The sequence below is a fragment of the Myotis myotis genome, unplaced genomic scaffold (assembly GCF_014108235.1).
Source record: "Myotis myotis isolate mMyoMyo1 unplaced genomic scaffold, mMyoMyo1.p scaffold_m19_p_89, whole genome shotgun sequence".
Lineage (NCBI taxonomy): Eukaryota > Metazoa > Chordata > Mammalia > Chiroptera > Vespertilionidae > Myotis > Myotis myotis.
In genome coordinates, this window is record NW_023416400.1 from 36,623 (window position 1) to 55,619 (window position 18,997).

The 18,997-nt window shown below is 50.7% G+C and overlaps 1 protein-coding gene and 1 pseudogene across 1 annotated transcript; both read right to left on the reverse strand.

The window, feature by feature from the left end:
- Positions 1 to 617: 617 nt before the first annotated feature.
- LOC118662419 lies at positions 618 to 8,120 on the reverse strand (annotated as a pseudogene).
- Positions 8,121 to 11,648: 3,528 nt separating this feature from the next.
- Positions 11,649 to 15,137, reverse strand: LOC118662420 (uncharacterized protein CXorf49 homolog). Its single transcript, XM_036320925.1, has 5 exons — positions 13,941 to 15,137; positions 13,239 to 13,374; positions 12,598 to 12,674; positions 12,283 to 12,328; positions 11,649 to 11,689 (listed from the first exon to the last, which is right to left on the reverse strand). The coding sequence occupies exons 1-5, from the start codon at positions 15,135 to 15,137 to the stop codon at positions 11,649 to 11,651; spliced, it is 1,497 nt and encodes a 498-aa protein (XP_036176818.1).
- Positions 15,138 to 18,997: the final 3,860 nt, after the last annotated feature.

The window sequence follows — 18,997 nt, forward strand, 5'->3', positions numbered from 1 at the left end:
CCTGTGGAATTTGGTGGATGTCAATCTCAGCAAGAATACCAACCACGTCTCAAATTTGTGAATCCCAGTGACTGTATCATCATGGCCTTGGCCCTGAAGTGCTGGCCCATGCCCTGCTTATCCCCACCCCCAGTGGCCCTACATGCTTTTCACAAGAGAACCAAGTGTGTGTTCTGCCACCCCTACCCCAGCCCTGTGGATCAGGACCACACCACTTACTGGAGTGATAAGAGAGTTAATGTACAAGTAAAACCCAAAAGCATCTGATGATCAATAGAGTGTGACTCTGACCTCTAGAGGCACCATAGTCAGGGGCTCCACACAGTCAGGGTGCCACACAGTCAAGGGCCCAGGACTGTCCCATGGTTAGAAATACGCCCTTTGGCATCTGCAAGAGTCACTAACAGTTTGTGTTTTTCAAATTATCTTTTCAAAAATTACTAGACATATGAGTTTAAACATTCCCCACCCCAGGTCCCTTTCCAGTGGCTCCAAAGTAAAAGATGACAGTTTGTCCCCACTCCGGGCCTTTACATGGCAGCTCTGCTTTTCCTGGAGCTGCAGTTCTAATCTGAATGAAGGCGACTTTGCAGCACAGAGGCCTCTGCTGGCTTCAGTCACATGACTGCAGTTTTGTTTCCAGGCATTTTGTAGAAGGTTTTAGAGTGTATTCCCAGAACTTTGGATTTGAACACCAGGTCATCTATCTTCTTGCCTCATTCTAACAAAGACTCCATGGTATTGTGTAGAATTATTTTGGTCTCATCTAGTTCAGCCTGCACTTTACTCATGAGGTCAGCTTCTCAGGGATTCTGGTATGTACTAAGGTAGCCATCCAGGGCTGCATCCTGGATGGTAGCAGGGAATCCAACTCCATCCTGTCAATCTGCTTGGAGAACTCATCCAGCACCTTCTCCAACAAGGTGAAAACCACCCAGGATGGGCACTGCCAGCAAGACCACTCCTGCAAGACTGTTGCTTCCCATGAGACTTGGCACAGATATTCTTGTTTGTTCACAGAGGCTCTGTTGCCTTTTGTTAAACATTCCCCAATCAGTTGACTTGTGAAGGTCATTAATTTCTGAACACTAGACCACTGGAAGAAGCTGAAGGACAGTGCCTCATAGGTAGCTTTGAGTAGCACCACCTTGTGCTTGACCTTTGTAGAGGATGCTCAGGTTGTAGCTTCATGATGCCATGGCCCAGTACTGACCACCTGGCCAAGGGACTGGCTCTCAGTGAGCAGCACAGCCACTGCCCCTCAAGACTACTGCAGCTGCTGACAGTCAGATGCCACTTCTTCCTCCTAGCCAAAGTCTAAGCAAATTTAATAAGACTGGGATCATACCAATTACCTTTTCTGACCACAATAATATGAAACTAGAAATCAATAACAGGAGCAAAGCTAGAAAATTCAAATATGTGGATACTAAACAACACATTCATGAACAAACAAAGGGTCAAAAAGAAGTTAAAATGCCTATTGAAAAATATCTTGAAACAAATGAAAATGGAAGCACAACATGCCAAAGAGTATGGGATACTGCAAAAGCAGTCCTGAGAGGGAAGCTCATAGCAATAAATGCTACATTACAAACAAGGAGCCCAGCCATAGCTTGGTAGTCAAGCATCTACCTATGAACCAGGAGGTCATGGTTCAATTCCCAGTCAGGACACATGCTCAATTTGCAGGCTTGATCCCCAGTGGCGGTTGTGCAGGAGGCAGCCGATCCATGATTCTGTCTCATCATTGATGTTTTTATCTCTCTCTCCTTCCCCTTTCCTCTCTGAAATATATATATATATATATATATATATATATATATATATATATATATATTAAAAAAAGAAACAAGGAGGAGCTCTAAAAACATAACCTAACTTTACACCTCACGGAACAAATAAAAGAAGAACCAAATAAGTCCAAAGGTAGCAATGGAAGGGAATAGCAAAGATCAGAGCAGGAAAAAATAAAATGAAGAACAGAAAAGTAAGAGAAAAGATCAACAAACCTAAGATCTGGATTTTTTTGAAATGCTAAACAAAATTGACAAACCTAGCTAGACTAACTCAGAAAAAAAGAGGATGCAAATTAGTAAAATCAGAAACACAAGAGGGGATATTACAACTGACACCACAGAAAAACAGGATTGTGAGAGATTACTATGAACAATTATGCACCATTAAACTGGATAACCTAGAAATGGAGAAATACCTAGAAACATACAACTTACCAAGACTGAATCATGAATAAATGGAAAATATGAACAAATGACCAATAATGAGTAAGGATATTGAATAATAATAATAAAAAAAACTCCCAAAAAAGAAAATCCCCAAAACAGTTTCACTGGTGAATTTTACCAAACATTTAAAAAACAGTTAACACCAATTCTTCTTAAACTCTTCCAAAATATTAAAGAAGGAATACTCCCAAACTCCAAGTGCCCATCAGGAGATGAGTGAATAAAAAACCTATGGTACATTTACACAATGGAATACTATATGCAGCTGTAAAAAAAAAAAAAAGGTGGGGGGAGTCTTTTACCCTTTGAGACAGCGTGGAGGGACCTAGAGAGTATTATACTAAGTGAAAGAATTCAGTCAGAGAAAGACAAGTATCATATGATCTCATTTATATGTGGAATTTAATGAACAAAATAAACTGACAAAATAAGCTGACAAAAAAAATAGACATGGAAACATTTAACAGACTGAGGATCATCAGAGAGAAGTGGAGGGAGGAAAGAGTAAAACCAAAGAGCTTATATGCTACTAGAGGCCCAGTGCATGAATTTGTGCATGGGTGGGGTCCGGCTGGCCCACCCCAATTGGGCCGATCGGGCCAGACCAGCCTGGGGGAGGGGCTGCAGGTAGTTGGCCAGCTGGCCCCACTCCCTGGGCGAACTCCAGGTTGAACTCTGATCAAGGGGACAATTTGCATATTAGCCTTTTATTATATAGTAGAGGCAAAACTTTGGACACAGATAATAGTGGTGGGGTGAAGGCCTGGAGAGGGGTTGAGAGTGGGAAGTGGGAGGGGGGTCAATGCGAGAAAAAGGTGTACATCTATAATACTTTAAACAATAAAGGTTAAAAAAAAGCTCAAATGGTATTTTTTTTTACAGAAAGAGAAAAAGCAACCCTAAAATTTGTATGGAGCCACAAAAGACCCCAAATGCCCAAAGCAATCCTGAATATTCTAGCAAACTGGAGGCCTCATAGTTAATGACCAAACTTTACTATAAAGCTATACTAATCAAAAGTATGGTACTGCCATAAAAATAGACACATAGAGTTGGCTTGTATTGTTCAGTGGTTAGAGTGGCGGCCCATGCACCAAAGAGTCTCAAGTTCGATTTCTGGTCAAGGACAGGTACCTGAGTTTCAGGTTCAATCCCTGGCCCTGGTCGGGGCATGGGTGGGAGGAAACCAATCACTGTGTCTTTCTCACCTCTCTCTCTCAATATCTCTCTCTCTTTCTCTCTCCCTCCCTCCCCTCTACTCTTTCCTCAAATCAATGGAAAAATATCCTCAGGTGAGGATTAACAAAAATAAAAATAGACACATAGGCCAATGGAACAAAATAGAGAACTCAGGAATAAACCCTTGAACATAGAGTCAAAATATATCTGATGAGGGAACTGAGAACCATCAATGCAGAAAAGATAGTCTCTTCAATTAATGTTGGTGGAAAACTTAATAAATACATGCAGAGAATGAAATTACACCACTCACAAAAATTAACTTGAAATGGATTAAAGATTTAAATGTAAAAACTGGCCGAAACCGGTTTGGCTCAGTGGATAGAGCGTAGGCCTGCGGACTGAAAGGTCCCAGGTTCGATTCCAGTCAAGGGCATGTACCTGGGTTGCGGGCATATCCCCAGTGGGAGATGTGCAGGAGGCAGCTGATCGATGTTTCTCTCTCATCGATGTTTCTAACTCTCTATCACTCTCCCTTCCTCTCAATAAAAAATCAATAAAATATGTTTAAAAAAAATAAAATAAATGTAAAAACTGAAAATGTAAAACTCTTAGAAGAAAACAAAGGGAAAAACAGGAGGAAGGAATCAGAAACTGTAACTCCAACCAAAGCTTTCTGAGCAACAACAGACCTGGACCTTCAAAAATGTCAATGTCATGCAAGAATAAGAGAAATCTGGGAAATTGTTTGAGTATCAAGGACACTAAAGAGACACGACAACTGAATGCAATGCATGGTCTTTGAGGGGAAAGAAGTTTTTTAAATAAATAGATAAAAATGATATTAGGATAATCTGAAAATTTGAGTGAGAATAATAATTGTATCATCTCAATGTCAAATTTTCTGAGTGTGAAAATTGCATTAAGATTTTAGAGCAGATCAGAGACTGGAAACCAAGATGGCAGCATAGGTAAACACCAGAAATTGCTGCCTCCCACAACAAATTCAAAAACACAACTAAAAGACAAAACGGACATCATCCAGAACTACAGGAAGGCTGGCTGAGTGGAAATTCTACAACTAGAAGAAAAGAGAAAAGCACACTGAGACTCAGAGGAGCTGCGGAAGTGCAGAGGTACAGAGGCGCACACGGCAAGGGTTGGCAACTGAGGAGGCGGCTGTCTTTTTGAATTGGGAGGGAGTCACAAGCCCCCGACTGCTCTGAACTCCAGTTCCGGGAAGTCTCTGGGGACCCAGACTCATACGGGGAGAAATTGGACTGTCTGGCAGCAGGGAGAACTTGGAACTCCAGGGCGGCTTTCCCTCAGAGGTGCTTGCAGCAATTACCAGAACACTGAGATGCGGGCAGGGCTGAGGATAAGCCATAGCTGCTTGCTCCACCCTGTTGATTCCCTGAGACCCCGCCACACCCAAGCTGCGGTAGAGGTTTTGCATATGAATGCCCTGGCCCTTTGCAATCTGAAAATTACCTAACAAACTGCAGCTGGGCCAGACAGACCCAGAACTTCCAAGAGAAGGCCCAAGGCCCCACAGCAGCTTGCATTGCTTCACAACTGGGCCTCATCTGGGCACCTCCAAACCCCAAACAAAGAAGAAGAATCTGCATATCTCTTCATAGCTCCTGCTGGGTAGCCTCAGGCAGAGGCTAAATTACCACCTCCTTAGTGATCCAAGAGCCAGTGTACACAGTGGTCAGAGTGGGACCATCCAGATTACAACTCCACAGATCCATAAGGGACACACTCAGGGGGCAGACTCAGTGAACACCAAAGCCCCACTGAAGCAAGTCTTGCCCAAGAAGGGTGTCTTCAGCACAGAAGTTCTCCCACCATAGACACAGCTGATTATCACAGCCAATTGGCCTGGAGGTCAATTCCTCCCAGTGATACCTACAACAATCAAGGCTTAACTACAACAAGACAGTGCACAAAGCCCACAAAGGGGTGCAGCAAGAGTGTCCACCTCAGGTAATTGGGGAGGCTGAGCCACTGGGCCCTATAGGACACCTAGCACACAAAGCCACTCTACCAATGCAGGGAAGCATAAAAAATGCAGAGACCAAGAAAGAGGTCAGAAATGACAGAAATGGAAGAAAGCAAACTACTGGATATAGAGTTCAAAACCACGGTTATAAGGTTTTTCAAGAATTTTCTAGAAACCACTGACAAATTTAGTGAGACCCTGGAGGATATGAAAAAAGACCAACTAGAAATTAAGCATACACTGACTGAAATAAAGAATAGTATACAGAGATCCAACAGCAGACAACAGGATCGCAAGAATCAAGTCAAAGATTTGAAATACGAAGAAGCAAAAAATACTCAACCAGAAAAGCAAAAAGAAAAAAGAATCCAAAAATATGAAGATAGTGTAAGGACCCTCTGGGACAACTTCAAGTGCACCAACATCCGAATTACAGGGGTGCCAGAAGAAGAGAAAGAGCAAGATATTGAAAACCTATTTGAAGAAATAATGACAGAAAACTTCCCCTACCTGGTGAAAGAAATAGACTTACAAGTCCAGGAAGCACAGAGAACCCCAAACAAAAGGAATCCAAAGATGACCACACCAAGACACATCATAATTAAAATGCCAAGAACAAAAGACAAAGAGAGAAGCTTAAAAGCAGCAAGAGAAAAACAGTCAGTTACCTATAAGGGAGTACCCATATGACTGTTAGCTGATTTCTCAACAGAAATTATGCAGGCCAGAAGGGAGTGGCAAGAAATATTCAAAGTGATGAATAGCAAGAACCTACAACCAAGATTACTTTACCCAGCAAAGCTATCATTCAGAATTGAAGGTCAGATAAAGAGCTTCACAGATAAGAAAAAGCTAAAGGAGTTCATCACCACCCAACCAGTATTATATGAAATGCTGAAAGGTATCCTTTAAGAAGAGGAAGAAGAAAAAGGTAAAGATAAAAATTATGAACAGCAAATACATATCTATCAACAAGTGAATCTAAAAACCAAGTGAATAAAAAATCTGATGAACAGAGTAAACTGGTGAATATAATAGAACCAGGGGCATAGAAAGGGAGTGGACTGACAATTCTTGGGGGGAAAGGGGTGTGGGGGTGCAGGAAGATACTGGACAAAAATCGTACACCTATGAATGAGGACAGTGGGAGGGGTAAGGGCAGAGGGTGGGATGGGAACTGGGTGGAGGAGAGCTATGGGGTGGGGGAAGAGGAACAACTGTAATAATCTGAACAATAAAGATTTACTTTAAAAAAAGATTTTAGAGCAGACAATTATTTTTCTTAAAACATACAAGCAGAAGGATTTAGGGACAAGTAACTGAAATGATTTAATGAAACAACTAAAAATATGAGAAAGAGGGAGAGAGAGAGAGAGGGAGGGAGGGAGGGAGGGAAAGAGAGAGGGAGAGAGAGAGAGAGAGAGAGAGAGAGAGAGAGAGAGAGAGAGAGAGAAAGAGAAGAAAAGAGAGATCCGGATGAAGTATATATGGGTGTTCTGTGCAATTTTCTTGCACCTATCTGTAAGACAAAGGAAAAATTTGGGGAGGAAGAGGATATCATGGACCATTTTATTCCAATTTGAAACTTAGAAAAAGGTGGCCAATGTCTAGAAAAACATAAGTTGCCCAAATTGACTCAGAAAGGAATAGCCAGTCTATATCACTCCACAACCATCAACAAATACAGCAACAGAAAAAACCAAAAAATGCTTTTCACAAGAAACTTCAGGCTTTTCCACTGAATTCTGACAAACGTCAGGCATAAATATTTTCAATTTGACACAGATCTTGGGAAAAGTAGAAAAGGAGGGACACTCCATAATTCATTTTGTAAGATAACCTTCATGCTAAATCCTGTCAAGGACAGTTTGAGAAACAAAAATCACAGGTCAACCACACACTCCTGACATAGAAGCAAGAATCAGAAACAGAATATTAGCAAATGGACCCTACACGGTATAAGAAGGAAAGTACATAATATACAATGACTAAACTGGATTCATCCCAGGAATACAAACTTGATCTAACTTCAGAAAGTAAAGTAATATAATGCTCCACATTAACAGATTATACGAGAGAATTGTGATAGCATATACAGAATCAAATTACTCGGTATAAGTGTCCTTTTGCAATGTACATTTTTACAATGTCTTTAAAAAGTTGGGATCGTTGAGATATAATTTACACACAGGGTCTCCTGAGTCCTTACAGAGCCACCACCAAAACCAAAACATAGGACGTTTTCATCACCCCCAAATTCCTCACGTCTCTCAACCCCCAGGCCCTGACAACCACTGGTCTGTTTTCTGTCCCTATAGGAGGGCTTTCTCAAGAATGTCATATAGTGGAGTCATGCAGAATGCAGTTTTGCATTGGCTTCCTTCACGGGAAGGGACATGCATGGGACTTCTGGAGGTGAATGTACCTTTTCTTCCCCTGGGTAGTGTTACATGACTTGGCCACTTAATAATTACTTATCAAATTGGAGGCTTATGCTTTGTACAATTGTGTTTATATTCAGAGTGTGTTTTACAAATATACATAGTATTTGATTTCATGCCATTTACCTTTTATACCTTGGAAGGGTTATTTACTAAATAGTGAATGTGAATCTTTGAAAGGAAGTGAACCGTTATCAGGAACCATTATGAGGACATCAGTTACCTCAGGAGGACCAGGGATGGGGACATGATTGTCCTGGAGCAAAAGGAGGGTCCAAACCTGCTGGCATGTTCTCCGTCTTCATCTGAGTGGTTGTTAGCAGGATGTCAACATTGCACAAGCACAGGGGCATGCAGCACCCTGCAGTCGCGCTAATGGTGCCCCCTGGAATCAGGCAGGTACAGTCAACATGGCCACCCTGGCAGCACAGGCGGGTCGGCCGGACCCGGCAAACGCACGAGGAGAGTCTGTGCACCTCAGTCGGATGCATAGCAGCCTGTAACCTTAACCACCTGTAACCTTAACCACCTGTAACCTTAACCACCCCTCCGCATTACCAGGCAAGGTGGCATATCAGCCAATTCCAGGAATTAGGACGTGGACATCTTTGGGCACCACTGCTCTGCTCACCACTCTCAGCTCCCTATCCAGCGCTCACCTCCCACTACATCCCCTGTGTGTGCCAATCCTCCCAGAGAGTCCGGAAAGAGCAGTTGGCTGGTCCTGGTGGTGCTGCTGCTGATGGTGGTGAGGGGTGAGGGTGGGGAAGGGGGGGTCTGCCCAGGAACTAGGCCAGTAGCAGAAGGAGGCAGGCTGGGAACTAGGGCTCTCCAGGCCAGCCACCACTGCCTCCCAGCCTGGAGAGCAGGTCGGTTTTCTTGGGGCCCCGATGTGTTTCCATAATCTATGCCCCAGTATCTGCCGCTTCCCCCCCCTCCCCCAACCCCACCCCCTCCAGAACTGGAAGGGGCCTGCGATGTGCAAGTTTACAGCAGCATTACTGTGCTGCGGTTGGTCTGAAAATGAAAGAGGGAGGTTGTGTGCTCAGAGGAGGGAAGGGAGGCTGGCAAAGCTAGCCACCGCAGGTCGTGTTCCTGCCTCCCACGACCCCTTCAATGCACTTCTCCCCTTCCTCTCCCTGGCGACGAGGGCCCCAGGGCTCCTGGGCGGTGCTGGTGCTGGACTAGCCGCCATCACAACCCGCCCCCATGTATATCTATGTGGGCAGAAAGCCCAGCTGGAAAATCTCTTCCAAACTTCGTCACTCAGACAGCAGGTCACCCCGCCGAGAAATAACCACTGGGTCAGGATCACAGCCATAGCCTAAGCAACCAAGCCCACCTTCTCCAGAGAGGGGTTTGAAGTGGAAGGATGAAGTCCCACGAACGTTCTTTTCTGGCTCTGAGGGCTGTGGGTGTCCCATCCCATGTGTGATGCTCTGTCCACCTGAGCTCATGCCACAGGGCCCGGAACGGAGACAGGGTGAGAATATGGAGGAAGGAGGGTGGAACCGAGTCTGCCCTATTTCCCAGGCGCCATCACTCTTTACTGCCCATCTTCACTGCGCCCGTCCTGCCCATGCCCCGGTTGGCTACTGTAGGGGCAGTCTCTACGTGAGCTCCCTGACCCTAGGATGCAGCCTGTCCGGGCCTGTCCTCTGCATTCTCACTCCATCCACACACGCACCTTTGTCAGACGCCATAGGATCGAAGAGTAAGATCCAGAGCCACCTCCAGCAACTCCCACATTTTGGGTGTCTGGACGCCCTGCCTTGGGGTTGGTGACTTCCGCATCATTCCCAGCCCCGCAAACCCCCTCCCCCCACCCCCCACCCAATGTGTCAGGAATTTAACAATGCCCCTTGAAAAAAGTAGATCCCACCCTTGCTTTGGCTCACTCAGTCCCACAGTCTCTAGTACTACCTTTACTGCCTGAACCACATCAAGGGACATTATCCCCGGTTAATTTTATTCCAAACCAGATCCCCTTCTCCAGCCTCGAGTGTTCTATCCACCATTGCCCCGCCGTGTGTGTGTGTGTGTGTGTGTGTGTGTGTGTGTGTGTGTGTATTGACACCGGTCTCTGGGGGAATGGAGTCTGGCAGAACCAACCCTCAACTCACTCAAACACAAGTCTGTGTCCCTCTGAGTCCCAGGCCCGCACAGCCCTGCCAGGTCCTGGCTCAGGGAAGCAACCGGACCCCAGCCCTCAGTGAAGGGGAAAGGGAGCACAGAGTGAGACTCAACCTTGTGTGACCTGCCGAGGCAGTGGGGGAGACTGCGCGGGGGCGCAGAACTGCCACTTCCAGGAGGACCTGTGTCTCGGGCTGGTTAAATATAGTATTTGAAGGGGACCGCGTACCACACGGAGACTTATCAACCACCCTCGCCATAGAAACTGGCGGGAGGAGGGGCATTAGTGGGCTAGGGCAGGCAGGGTGTGAACCCTCTGCTAGGCAGTTTCCTCAGGTTGGCCCGCAGCCCCCAGAACAGACTCATTCCCTGTCCTTCAGGCTGGAGTCTAACCCTTGCTCTTCCTCTGTATTCCCGTACCTTCCCCTGTGATCCGCAACTCCCTGGGCTGTGGCTTCTGCCTCCACCTCTCTACTGAAACCCAGGAGGGAGAACTGAGCGGAGCGGAGCGTCAAAGGTGAGAGCTAAAGAGGGGAGGAGGCCGACCCCCGGGTTGCTGGCTGAGTTGTCCATGTGCGTGAGGTGGCGCCAGCGGGAGGGAAGGACTCCACAGGGAGGCCTGGTCCTGGGAAGGGGGAAGATGAGCTCGAGTGTGCTCTTTACACCCGCTGGAGTAGAGGTGCAGGGAAGGCCACCGAAGGAAAGCCATGGGGAGATCAAGCGTGTTCGGACAGCAAAGCAGGGTAGATGGGAGGAGACCCAATGACTGTGGGAAAGAGGGACTGAGCTCTGGAAGGGGGTCCTGAGTTCCTGCTGAAGGGGAGGGGAAATGGGCAATGAATGGCATGAGACCCCAAACGCGGAGGAGTTTCAAACACCAAGAGGGCCTGCAGGGGAAAGGGGAGAGAAGCTAATGTGGCCAGGCAGATCCAGGCAGAGCCCAGACCCGGGGGCGACCTGGTCTTCTGGCTGCAAGGCTCCTATCAGAGGCTGGCTCAGACTCCCCGCAGGCAGAAGGCCCACCACAGAATGCTGGAGGTATTGTTCTGGAAAAAGCGCTGAGATGGAGCAGCTCCAATCCCTCCCTGCCCTGATCCCCTCTTCCACCTGTCCCCCCGCCCCCCGCCCCCAAGAGAGACCACAGAGGTTTGTTTATTTAAACAAACAGGCTTTTATTGAGGAGAGAGAGAGAGAGAGAGGGAGAGAGAGAGAGAGAGAGAGAGAAAGAAAGAAACATGGACATGAGAGAGAAACATCAATCGGCTGCGAGCCCACAACCTGGACACGTGCCCTGACCCGGAATCGAACCTGTGACCTGCTGGTGCACGGGACAATGCTCAACCAGCCAACTGAGCCAGATCGGCCAGGGTGAGACCACAGAATTTGAGAGGGACCTTAATTTGAAACTGCTGAGAAATGGGGTGGGGAGGAGGCATAAGGAGGGGGAGAGGAAGCCTTGGCTGATGTGGAACAGGAGGGAACCAGCTTGGCCGCAGCTCCCGGGCTGCTCCTCTTGCACCAAGATGCTGGGCTCCACCTGTCCAACAGAGCAGAGTCGGGGAGGAGCCTCAAGCCAGGGCCAGCCCACAGCCCTCCTCAACAGCCACGGCTGTGGGAAGGGGTATGGTGTGTGTAACACTCACATCAAAGGTTCCGGAACTTGTCAGCCAGGGACTGCATGGCCGCTGCAACAGAGAGAGGCATAAGCAGGCACTCCAGATGGAGGGATCGAGAAGCCCGACCCCCTGTCCCTGTGGGGAACCGCCTAGCCCTGCAACCTGAAACCCCCTCCAGTCCCTACCCAAGGAGCCCTGGGCCTGACTCAGTCACTCACCACTTGAATTAAGTGTGGAAACGTTTTCCAAACAGGACAAAGTGTGCCAGCACGCAAGCTTTGGGGCATATCAGAACCATTCAGAATTTGTCAAACAAACAAGACCCACAGAAGCCATAGCAAGCAGCAGTTGAAGGGAGAATCAGCGAGGCATCTCTAGACGTCCGTCCTGAGAGAAGATCTCTAGGACCGGTTCTCCTTGGCAAAGTGTGCTTGTAGCTCCGACCACACTTTCTTTCCTCTCTGTCCACACACCTAGCTGTACATGCACAGTAGGCTCCAGGGCCAGGCGTGCTGAGTTCTCCTCCCCTCAGGAATGTTGGGCCCTGTGAGGCCGCCTGTACCTGCAGCCTGCCCCAGCCCCATGCTAAGGCACTGAAGTCTGGCCCTGCCCCTGCCCCTGCCCCTGCCCCTGCCCCTGCCCCAGCCAGAGGTTCCTCCTACCTAGTTGCTGTCTAAGGTCGTATATTTGTCTCTGCAGCTCCGGGCACTAGGCCAGCAGACACCAGAGAAAGAGAAATGATTAGTATACTCAGGCCTCCTCGCCCCTCGACGACACCCCCGCCCCCACCACCTGGGCTAGCCCCGCATGGGCTCCTCAGTGGGAAAAGGAGGTGCAATGCCCTCCTTGAGGTGTGGGATGGCGGCAGCGGCGGCGGCGGTGTGGGGAGAGGGGACAGACACGGGTCGGTTTAATCTGGACACACATCCCACAGTCTAGCTCAGAAATGCACTTCTAGGAGCCAGAGGAAGCATTACCCGAGGACAACCCTCTGCTCCAGGTGGTTGCTGCTGCCTTTCCGGTGCTGGGGGATGTCCAAGTGGTGCCTGGTCACCTGAGAGGGAAAGGACACAAAATCCAGCCTCCAAAGCTCCCAGGGAGGTGGAAAGGGCTTAGCAGGGTCTCACGTGAGGCAGCACCCCCCTCTGCTGGCAGCAAGTCGCCCCTGCTCTGCCCAGCAGCTCCACCCTTCTCTCTGGGCCTGCCTCGCCTGTTCCCCAGGGGCAGCCCACCCACGGCTGTGGTCCCCAACACTGTGTGTGGCCCTGGGTTGGATGCTTGCAGAGCTGCAGGCAAAACCAGCCCCTGGGGCGAGCCCAGTGGCCCAACACGACCAATCGGAAAAGGCCCTGTTCCGCTGAAACTCTGTGTCTGGAGTGGCAGTTTGGGGCACAGCCACGAGAATCACCCCTGTGCACAAACCCCATGCAGAGGATGAAGTGCCTTGAGCCCTGCCCTGTCCAGGCACCCTATTTCCTGTGGGAGAAGCTGTCTGGGCAGGCAGGGAGGCAGGGAGCAGGGCTGAGCCCCTGGTGGAGCCAGAGCAGGAGGGTTCCCTCCTCAGCCTCCCCCCCCCCCCCCCCCCCCCCCCCGCTCCCAGCAGACCCATGGGACTCACTGGAGGCTGTGGGCCCTCTGGGCAGGACTTCTCCCTGGCTCAGGGCCCAGGGCTGTGCTTGTCCTGGAACCCCGGCGGCTCTGCTGTAGCCGTCACCGCTGTTGCATTCTCGGCAGAATGGCCCTGGACTGTGTGTCTGAGGACGAAATAAAAATTTCTCACTTATTTGGACTCGGGATGTGTGTGTGTGTGTGTGTGTGTGTGTGTGTGTGTGTGTGTGTAGGGGCTGGGGTGAGGCAGGGAATAGGGAAGGCAGTTCTGAGGCGGACCCCATCAGCACTTTCGCCCTCAGTGAGCCCCGGTCAGGAGGCCAGGCTGAGCTAGACACAACAGTGGGGTGCTGAGACAGCCCACGGCCCCCTGCAAGGACAGCTCGGGGAGCAGCTAGCAAGTAGGAGTCAGGGAGCCGATGGTTCTAAACATTGAAGCTTTGGGGCCCAAAGTCTTAAGGGGTCCCCCGATCCAAACCAGCTGCCCCAGCCCTCCCTACCACCCTAGCGGGGAAACTTGCCAGGTGCGGAGAATGGTGCCTGGCACACATGGAGGGCTAGCTTAGGGTTTGCCCTGGCTAAAACCACCCAGATCTGGCATCCTAATGACCCAGGGTGCCCAATGACAAGCCCTGAGGAGGGACAGAGGGAGCATGCCTAGAGAAGTGCAGGGCGGGTTGGGGAGCGGGGAGGACCGTGGCCTCATACTCACTTGGACTTTTGGGCCTGGGGCGCTCTCCGGTTCCTTTTCTTCTACCACCACCGGCAGGGACCCCTTCTTCCTCCTGGCCCCAGACTTCTGCCCAGCGCCGGTGTGCTTGGGCTGTGTGGTTCCCAAAGGGTCCAAGGAATACCCCTTGCCCCTCCCAAACGCCGGACCACCAGCGACTGGGGGGAAGGTGGCTGGCTCCAGGGCAGCTGCTGAGACTCCCTGCCCCCAGGAAGGGAAGGTACCCTGGGGGGCTACTTTGGAGGCCCCCCCTAGGGATTTCTTCTCCTGGGCCACTTTCCTTCCAGGAGTGGCCTTGGGCGGGCTGCCTGCAGCAGCGGCTCCCGGCAGGTAGCTGGGTCTGCTCCCCGCCTTCCCGCAGACCACACTTTGGGGTTTCCTACGGGACGCGTCCAGCTCTCCAACAGCCCGCCTCGCCCCAACTGAAGCCAGTCGTGGGGGAGCGGAGGGCAGGAAAGAGCCTGGCACGCAAAGGAACTTGTCCCTGGCATGGGCACCCGAGTGTCTGGGTGTGTCTTGCAGGCTCCTGGGTTTGGCCTGGCCCCCTCCTTTGCCATAGAGGCTCAAACTCAGCAGGCACAGCTCGCTGAAGTCATCTGATGGCTCGGAGTGGGAAGGCCAGCCCACCAGGCCTTCTTCCGAGGACCACTGGGGACCCACGGTGACCCTTGACCTATTCTTAGCTCCTCTTTTGCAGTTTCCCCAGGCCCGGCCTCCCCCAGGCCCCATGACGGGCAGCCGGGCTGTGGAAGGCCGCCGAGATCCCACCAGACCATAGGCCTGCGAGCTTCTACCCTCGGGACCTGCCTGCAAGTCCACCCAAAGGGCGGACGCCTCAGAGTCGCAGCAGCTCTCTGGGGAGGGGTTTCTGCAGACAGCCAGGTGATCCCGGTCGGTCAGCTGCTGCAGGGTGGCCATCGCGGCCTCCTCCGCAAGGTAGTCCAGAGTGCCCCCGTCGAAGTCGGCCGGGGAGCCAGGTCGGCCTTCGCAACCCCAAAGCACCCCTTCCATCACTTCCCGCTCGTCCTGGAAGCCTTCGGGGTCTGAGAACGCGCCCTCGTCCTGGCTGCTCGGCAGGGGCGTCCCCAAAGTATGGCCTAGTCCACCGGCCTGCTCCCCGCCCTCTGGGTGGGACCCCACTCCCCAAACAGACCCCTCGTCCTTGTTGGGGGAGCTCATGTCGCCAAGTCCCGACAGCCCAGGTACAGGGTAAACGGTCGCCCTGAGCACAGGCAGCGGCAGGAGCGCGAGGCCTTGACCTTCTGAGAGAGCGTTTGTCACCACAGGCAGCTCACGCGGTGGCCTCCAAGCGTGCGCGACTCCCAAGAGCCATCAACGTCCAGGCGTTCTCATTGGTGCGTGTCCCACCGCCTGCCAATCAGTGCGCCCCTTCTAGGCCCGCCCCCCAGGCCCTGGCCAATAGGGTGGAGGGCCTCTGGTTGGTCCAGGCGTGCGTGCGACGTCACAGCGGCAGTTGGAAGCCAATCTGGTGGAGGAGTGTGGTCATAGGGGGGCTCCTCCCATCACTTCCTGCCCCGCCTCCCCCGGCCAGGCACCTACTGTCCAACCGGAGTCAAAGCACCTAGCCTCCGTTTCCCATGTACGAAGCGGGGAGATGATGCACCTGTCTGGGGGGTGGGTCGAGGGGTGGTGAGGGTGCAAGCTCAGGATGGAGGTGAAGCACCAGCCACTCTTCTGCAACAACACTTACGACCCAACAGGGAAACGCACACCCGAGCGCGTGGTCAGCGGTGGGTCCACATACATTTTCCATAAAGGCCCAGGGAGCAAAAGTTGTGGCATTTACGGGCGGCAGGGCCTCTGTCACAACTCCGTTTCCGTTAGGATGGGTGGTCAAATCGGCCCAGGGCTGTGTGTTGCTGGGCCGGTTTGGTGGAAGGGCTGGGGTTTGCCCCCTCCCTCAGCCCCGCCCCCACTCTGAGTCAGTTCAAAGAAGAGGGAATCCCCATGGCCAGTGCACACCCCAAAAGATGCTCACCATCACTGATCCTGGGGACACGGACGCAAACCATAAACCCATTTTCACAGCAGGTCTGCAATAATCACAGAGCTTAACCGTCCCACGGGTGGGAGAGGTTATGAGCAAGCCCGTGCTTGGCCCACTGTGAAGTGGTCGAGGTGGGGGGCCTGGGGGGAGGGAAGCGGCGGCCTGTGCGCAGGCACAGAAGAACCGTTTGGGGAGGCAATTGCGCAGAATCCGGGAAAAGCAACTTACACAGCCCTTGCTACATAAGCGCTGTAGATAAATAGTGACACATCCTCCCGACCATGCTAGGATTGAAGTACTCGCCGTCACCACCCTCTTACAGGTGAGGAAGCAGGCACTGAGAGGTTCGGCCACTGGCTCAAGGCCACTGGGCTTGTAGCGATCAGCGGCAGGATCGCAACCAACACAGTCCCGCTCCAGAGCCCTTGCTTTGGAGCAGAAAATCTTAAAAATGAAAAAGCGCCCATTCCCTCCGTGACCAGGCATGGACCTCTGCCGAGTGCACCTTCTGGACACACGCTGGTACGTGTAGTGCATCAGGACACATGCTCAAGGGTGGTGGGAAACACTGGCAACACTCTAAATTCCCACCAGGAAGGAGGTGGATGAATGCAGTGTAGTGTATGCACCCTACATCTTTTGACTGGGTAGATGAAAACGCCCCAGTCAAAAGAATGCACAGATTCCAAAGGCACACAGCAAGCTGCAGAGCAATGGCGTTGGATACACATTTGTAACTTTTTTTTTTAAACTAGTCAATCCGATATAAGGTCTGAGAGTACATATAGATGTGCCTACAGACATGTTATAAAGGCCTGGGAGGACGCACAGCCAATGCTTACCAGTGGGCAGCCCGCCAGGGCGCCAGTTGTCTCTCAAATTTTCCTGAACCGCCTGCTTCCCAGCTTCCCAGCTTCCCTGAGCTAAGCAGCCTTGGCCCTCCCTTGGTTTCTATAAGGCCCTCCAGTGTTAGAATTTCCACTTGCTTGCCACCCAACCCCTACTCCAACAGCCCTCCTCCCTTCCTTCCACACCTTCTTCCTCTCTTTCCCATTCATACTCCCCTGTCTTTAAAAACATTATATATATTATATACATATATATTATATACATATATTTTATATATATTTCAGAGAGAGGAAGGGACAGGGAGAATGTAGGGCGTGGCTATAGGGTTAAGCCTCGGACTGACCTGTTGGCAAAGCCACAAACCAGTCCCAGCTTAGAGGGCACAGTCCCCTTAGCATAATTAGGCTTGACCTTATGTTGCTCCCTAGATCTTATCTGGGAAGCTAATGGGCTGAGGGAGATGTAGCAAGTGCTGCCAAAACAAGTGAAACTCACAAGAACATTGTAACTATGGTGACCACTACCTTGTTTACCTCTGGCTATAAAATAAAGGCTCACCTCGCCTCTGGATCTCTCTCTGTGGCCTCAGCCAGGCACAGAAGATCCACCCCTAGACCCAGCTTATTCTCTTTGTCTGTCATTTCTTCATCCTTCACCGCCCTCGCTCAGGCTTTCGAACCCTTGGCTGAGCTGGCTCGGCACAGGAGAGATGGAAACATCAATGATGAGAGAGAATCATTGATTGGCTGCCTCCTGCACACCTCCTACTGGGGATCGAGCCTGAAACCTGGGCATGTGCCCTAACCAGGAATCCAACCGTGAATTCCTGGTTCATAAGTTGATGCTCAACCACTGAGCCATGCCTGGTCGGGCCATACTCCTCTGTCTTTCCAGTCGCCTCTCCCTCCTGCAGCCTACTCTGGCTGATCTCCTAGAGAGGCCCGAGCTGTCTGAACACCTCTTGCCAGAGGGCACTCAAAGACCCAATTTTTCTGGCTCTGATAGAGAAGGTTATGCAGCAGGGAGATTGGGTACACTCTAAATCTCTGATCCTCCTCCTCAAGTGTGCCCTGCCTCCCCTCCCCCCAAACCTCTGCCTGTGTGTAGCTGATGCCCTCTCCCACTCCTCCCAGTGACTTTTAAAGACATGGTGTGCTATTTCCGACCTGCTAAGATGGATGAGGAAGGATATAGCAAAATCTCCTGTGCCCACCACGTCCTAGGAAACATTACCCATCCATCCAGTGGAAGCCTCAGCATCCCTCTGGCCATTTCCATTTCTTCCCTCCCATCCTCCTTCCCTCTCTACCCCACAGGGAGAATCCTAGAACTTCTCCACACCTCCCCACTCTCCTCATCCCTGGGGCTCTACTGGCTCCAGTTTCCCTGCTTTGTGTAGGTCCTCACCAATCTCTGCTAACGCCCTTCCCGCAATATCCCCATTTTTGGTTTGACCTACTATCTTGGCCTGGGGTGGGGCCAGTATCAGGGGATTCACTTAGCCTTCCCCACCACGATAGCTCTTACCCCACAGACCAATGACCCTGTGGGATTCATTGCTCCAACGGCCAAGTGTACCACTGGCAATTAACTTGGGGGATGGAGAAACGACCACTGTGTTCATCTGTTGATCGAAACACCAGGTCGGCTCACTGTGAACCAGACTCTATTCCCAACTTCTTTTATTACCATGCCTCACAAGCCCCTCTCAAACAGCTCCCCCCCCCTCCCCCCCCCTGCCCATCGTGACACTTTGGGCTTCCAGGATCAATGTCAGCTTAGACTCTGTTTCCAGTAGTCCTAGATATGTCTGGGTATTCGTCCAGCCCCAGTGTACAGTCACCCAATCAGCTAGGAAAGCTTCTATGAACATATGCAAACAGGTTTGCTGTCCATTTCATTTCTCTTGGGCAATTATCTAGGACTCGGCTTGTTGGATGGAGCAAATGGTAAGCATATTTTTAACTATATAAGTGACCTACAAAATGTTTTTCAGTTTGTCTATATCATTTTGCATTCTCCCAAGGAATGCACGATAGTTCTGGTGCTTCCTCATTCTTCTAGCAGTAGCATTCCCTGTATTTTATTTTAAATTTTAGCTATGCTATAGGCATGTGGTGGCATTTCATTGTGGCTTTAATTGCTGTTTCTTTAATGATGAATGAGGTTGAATATCTTCTCA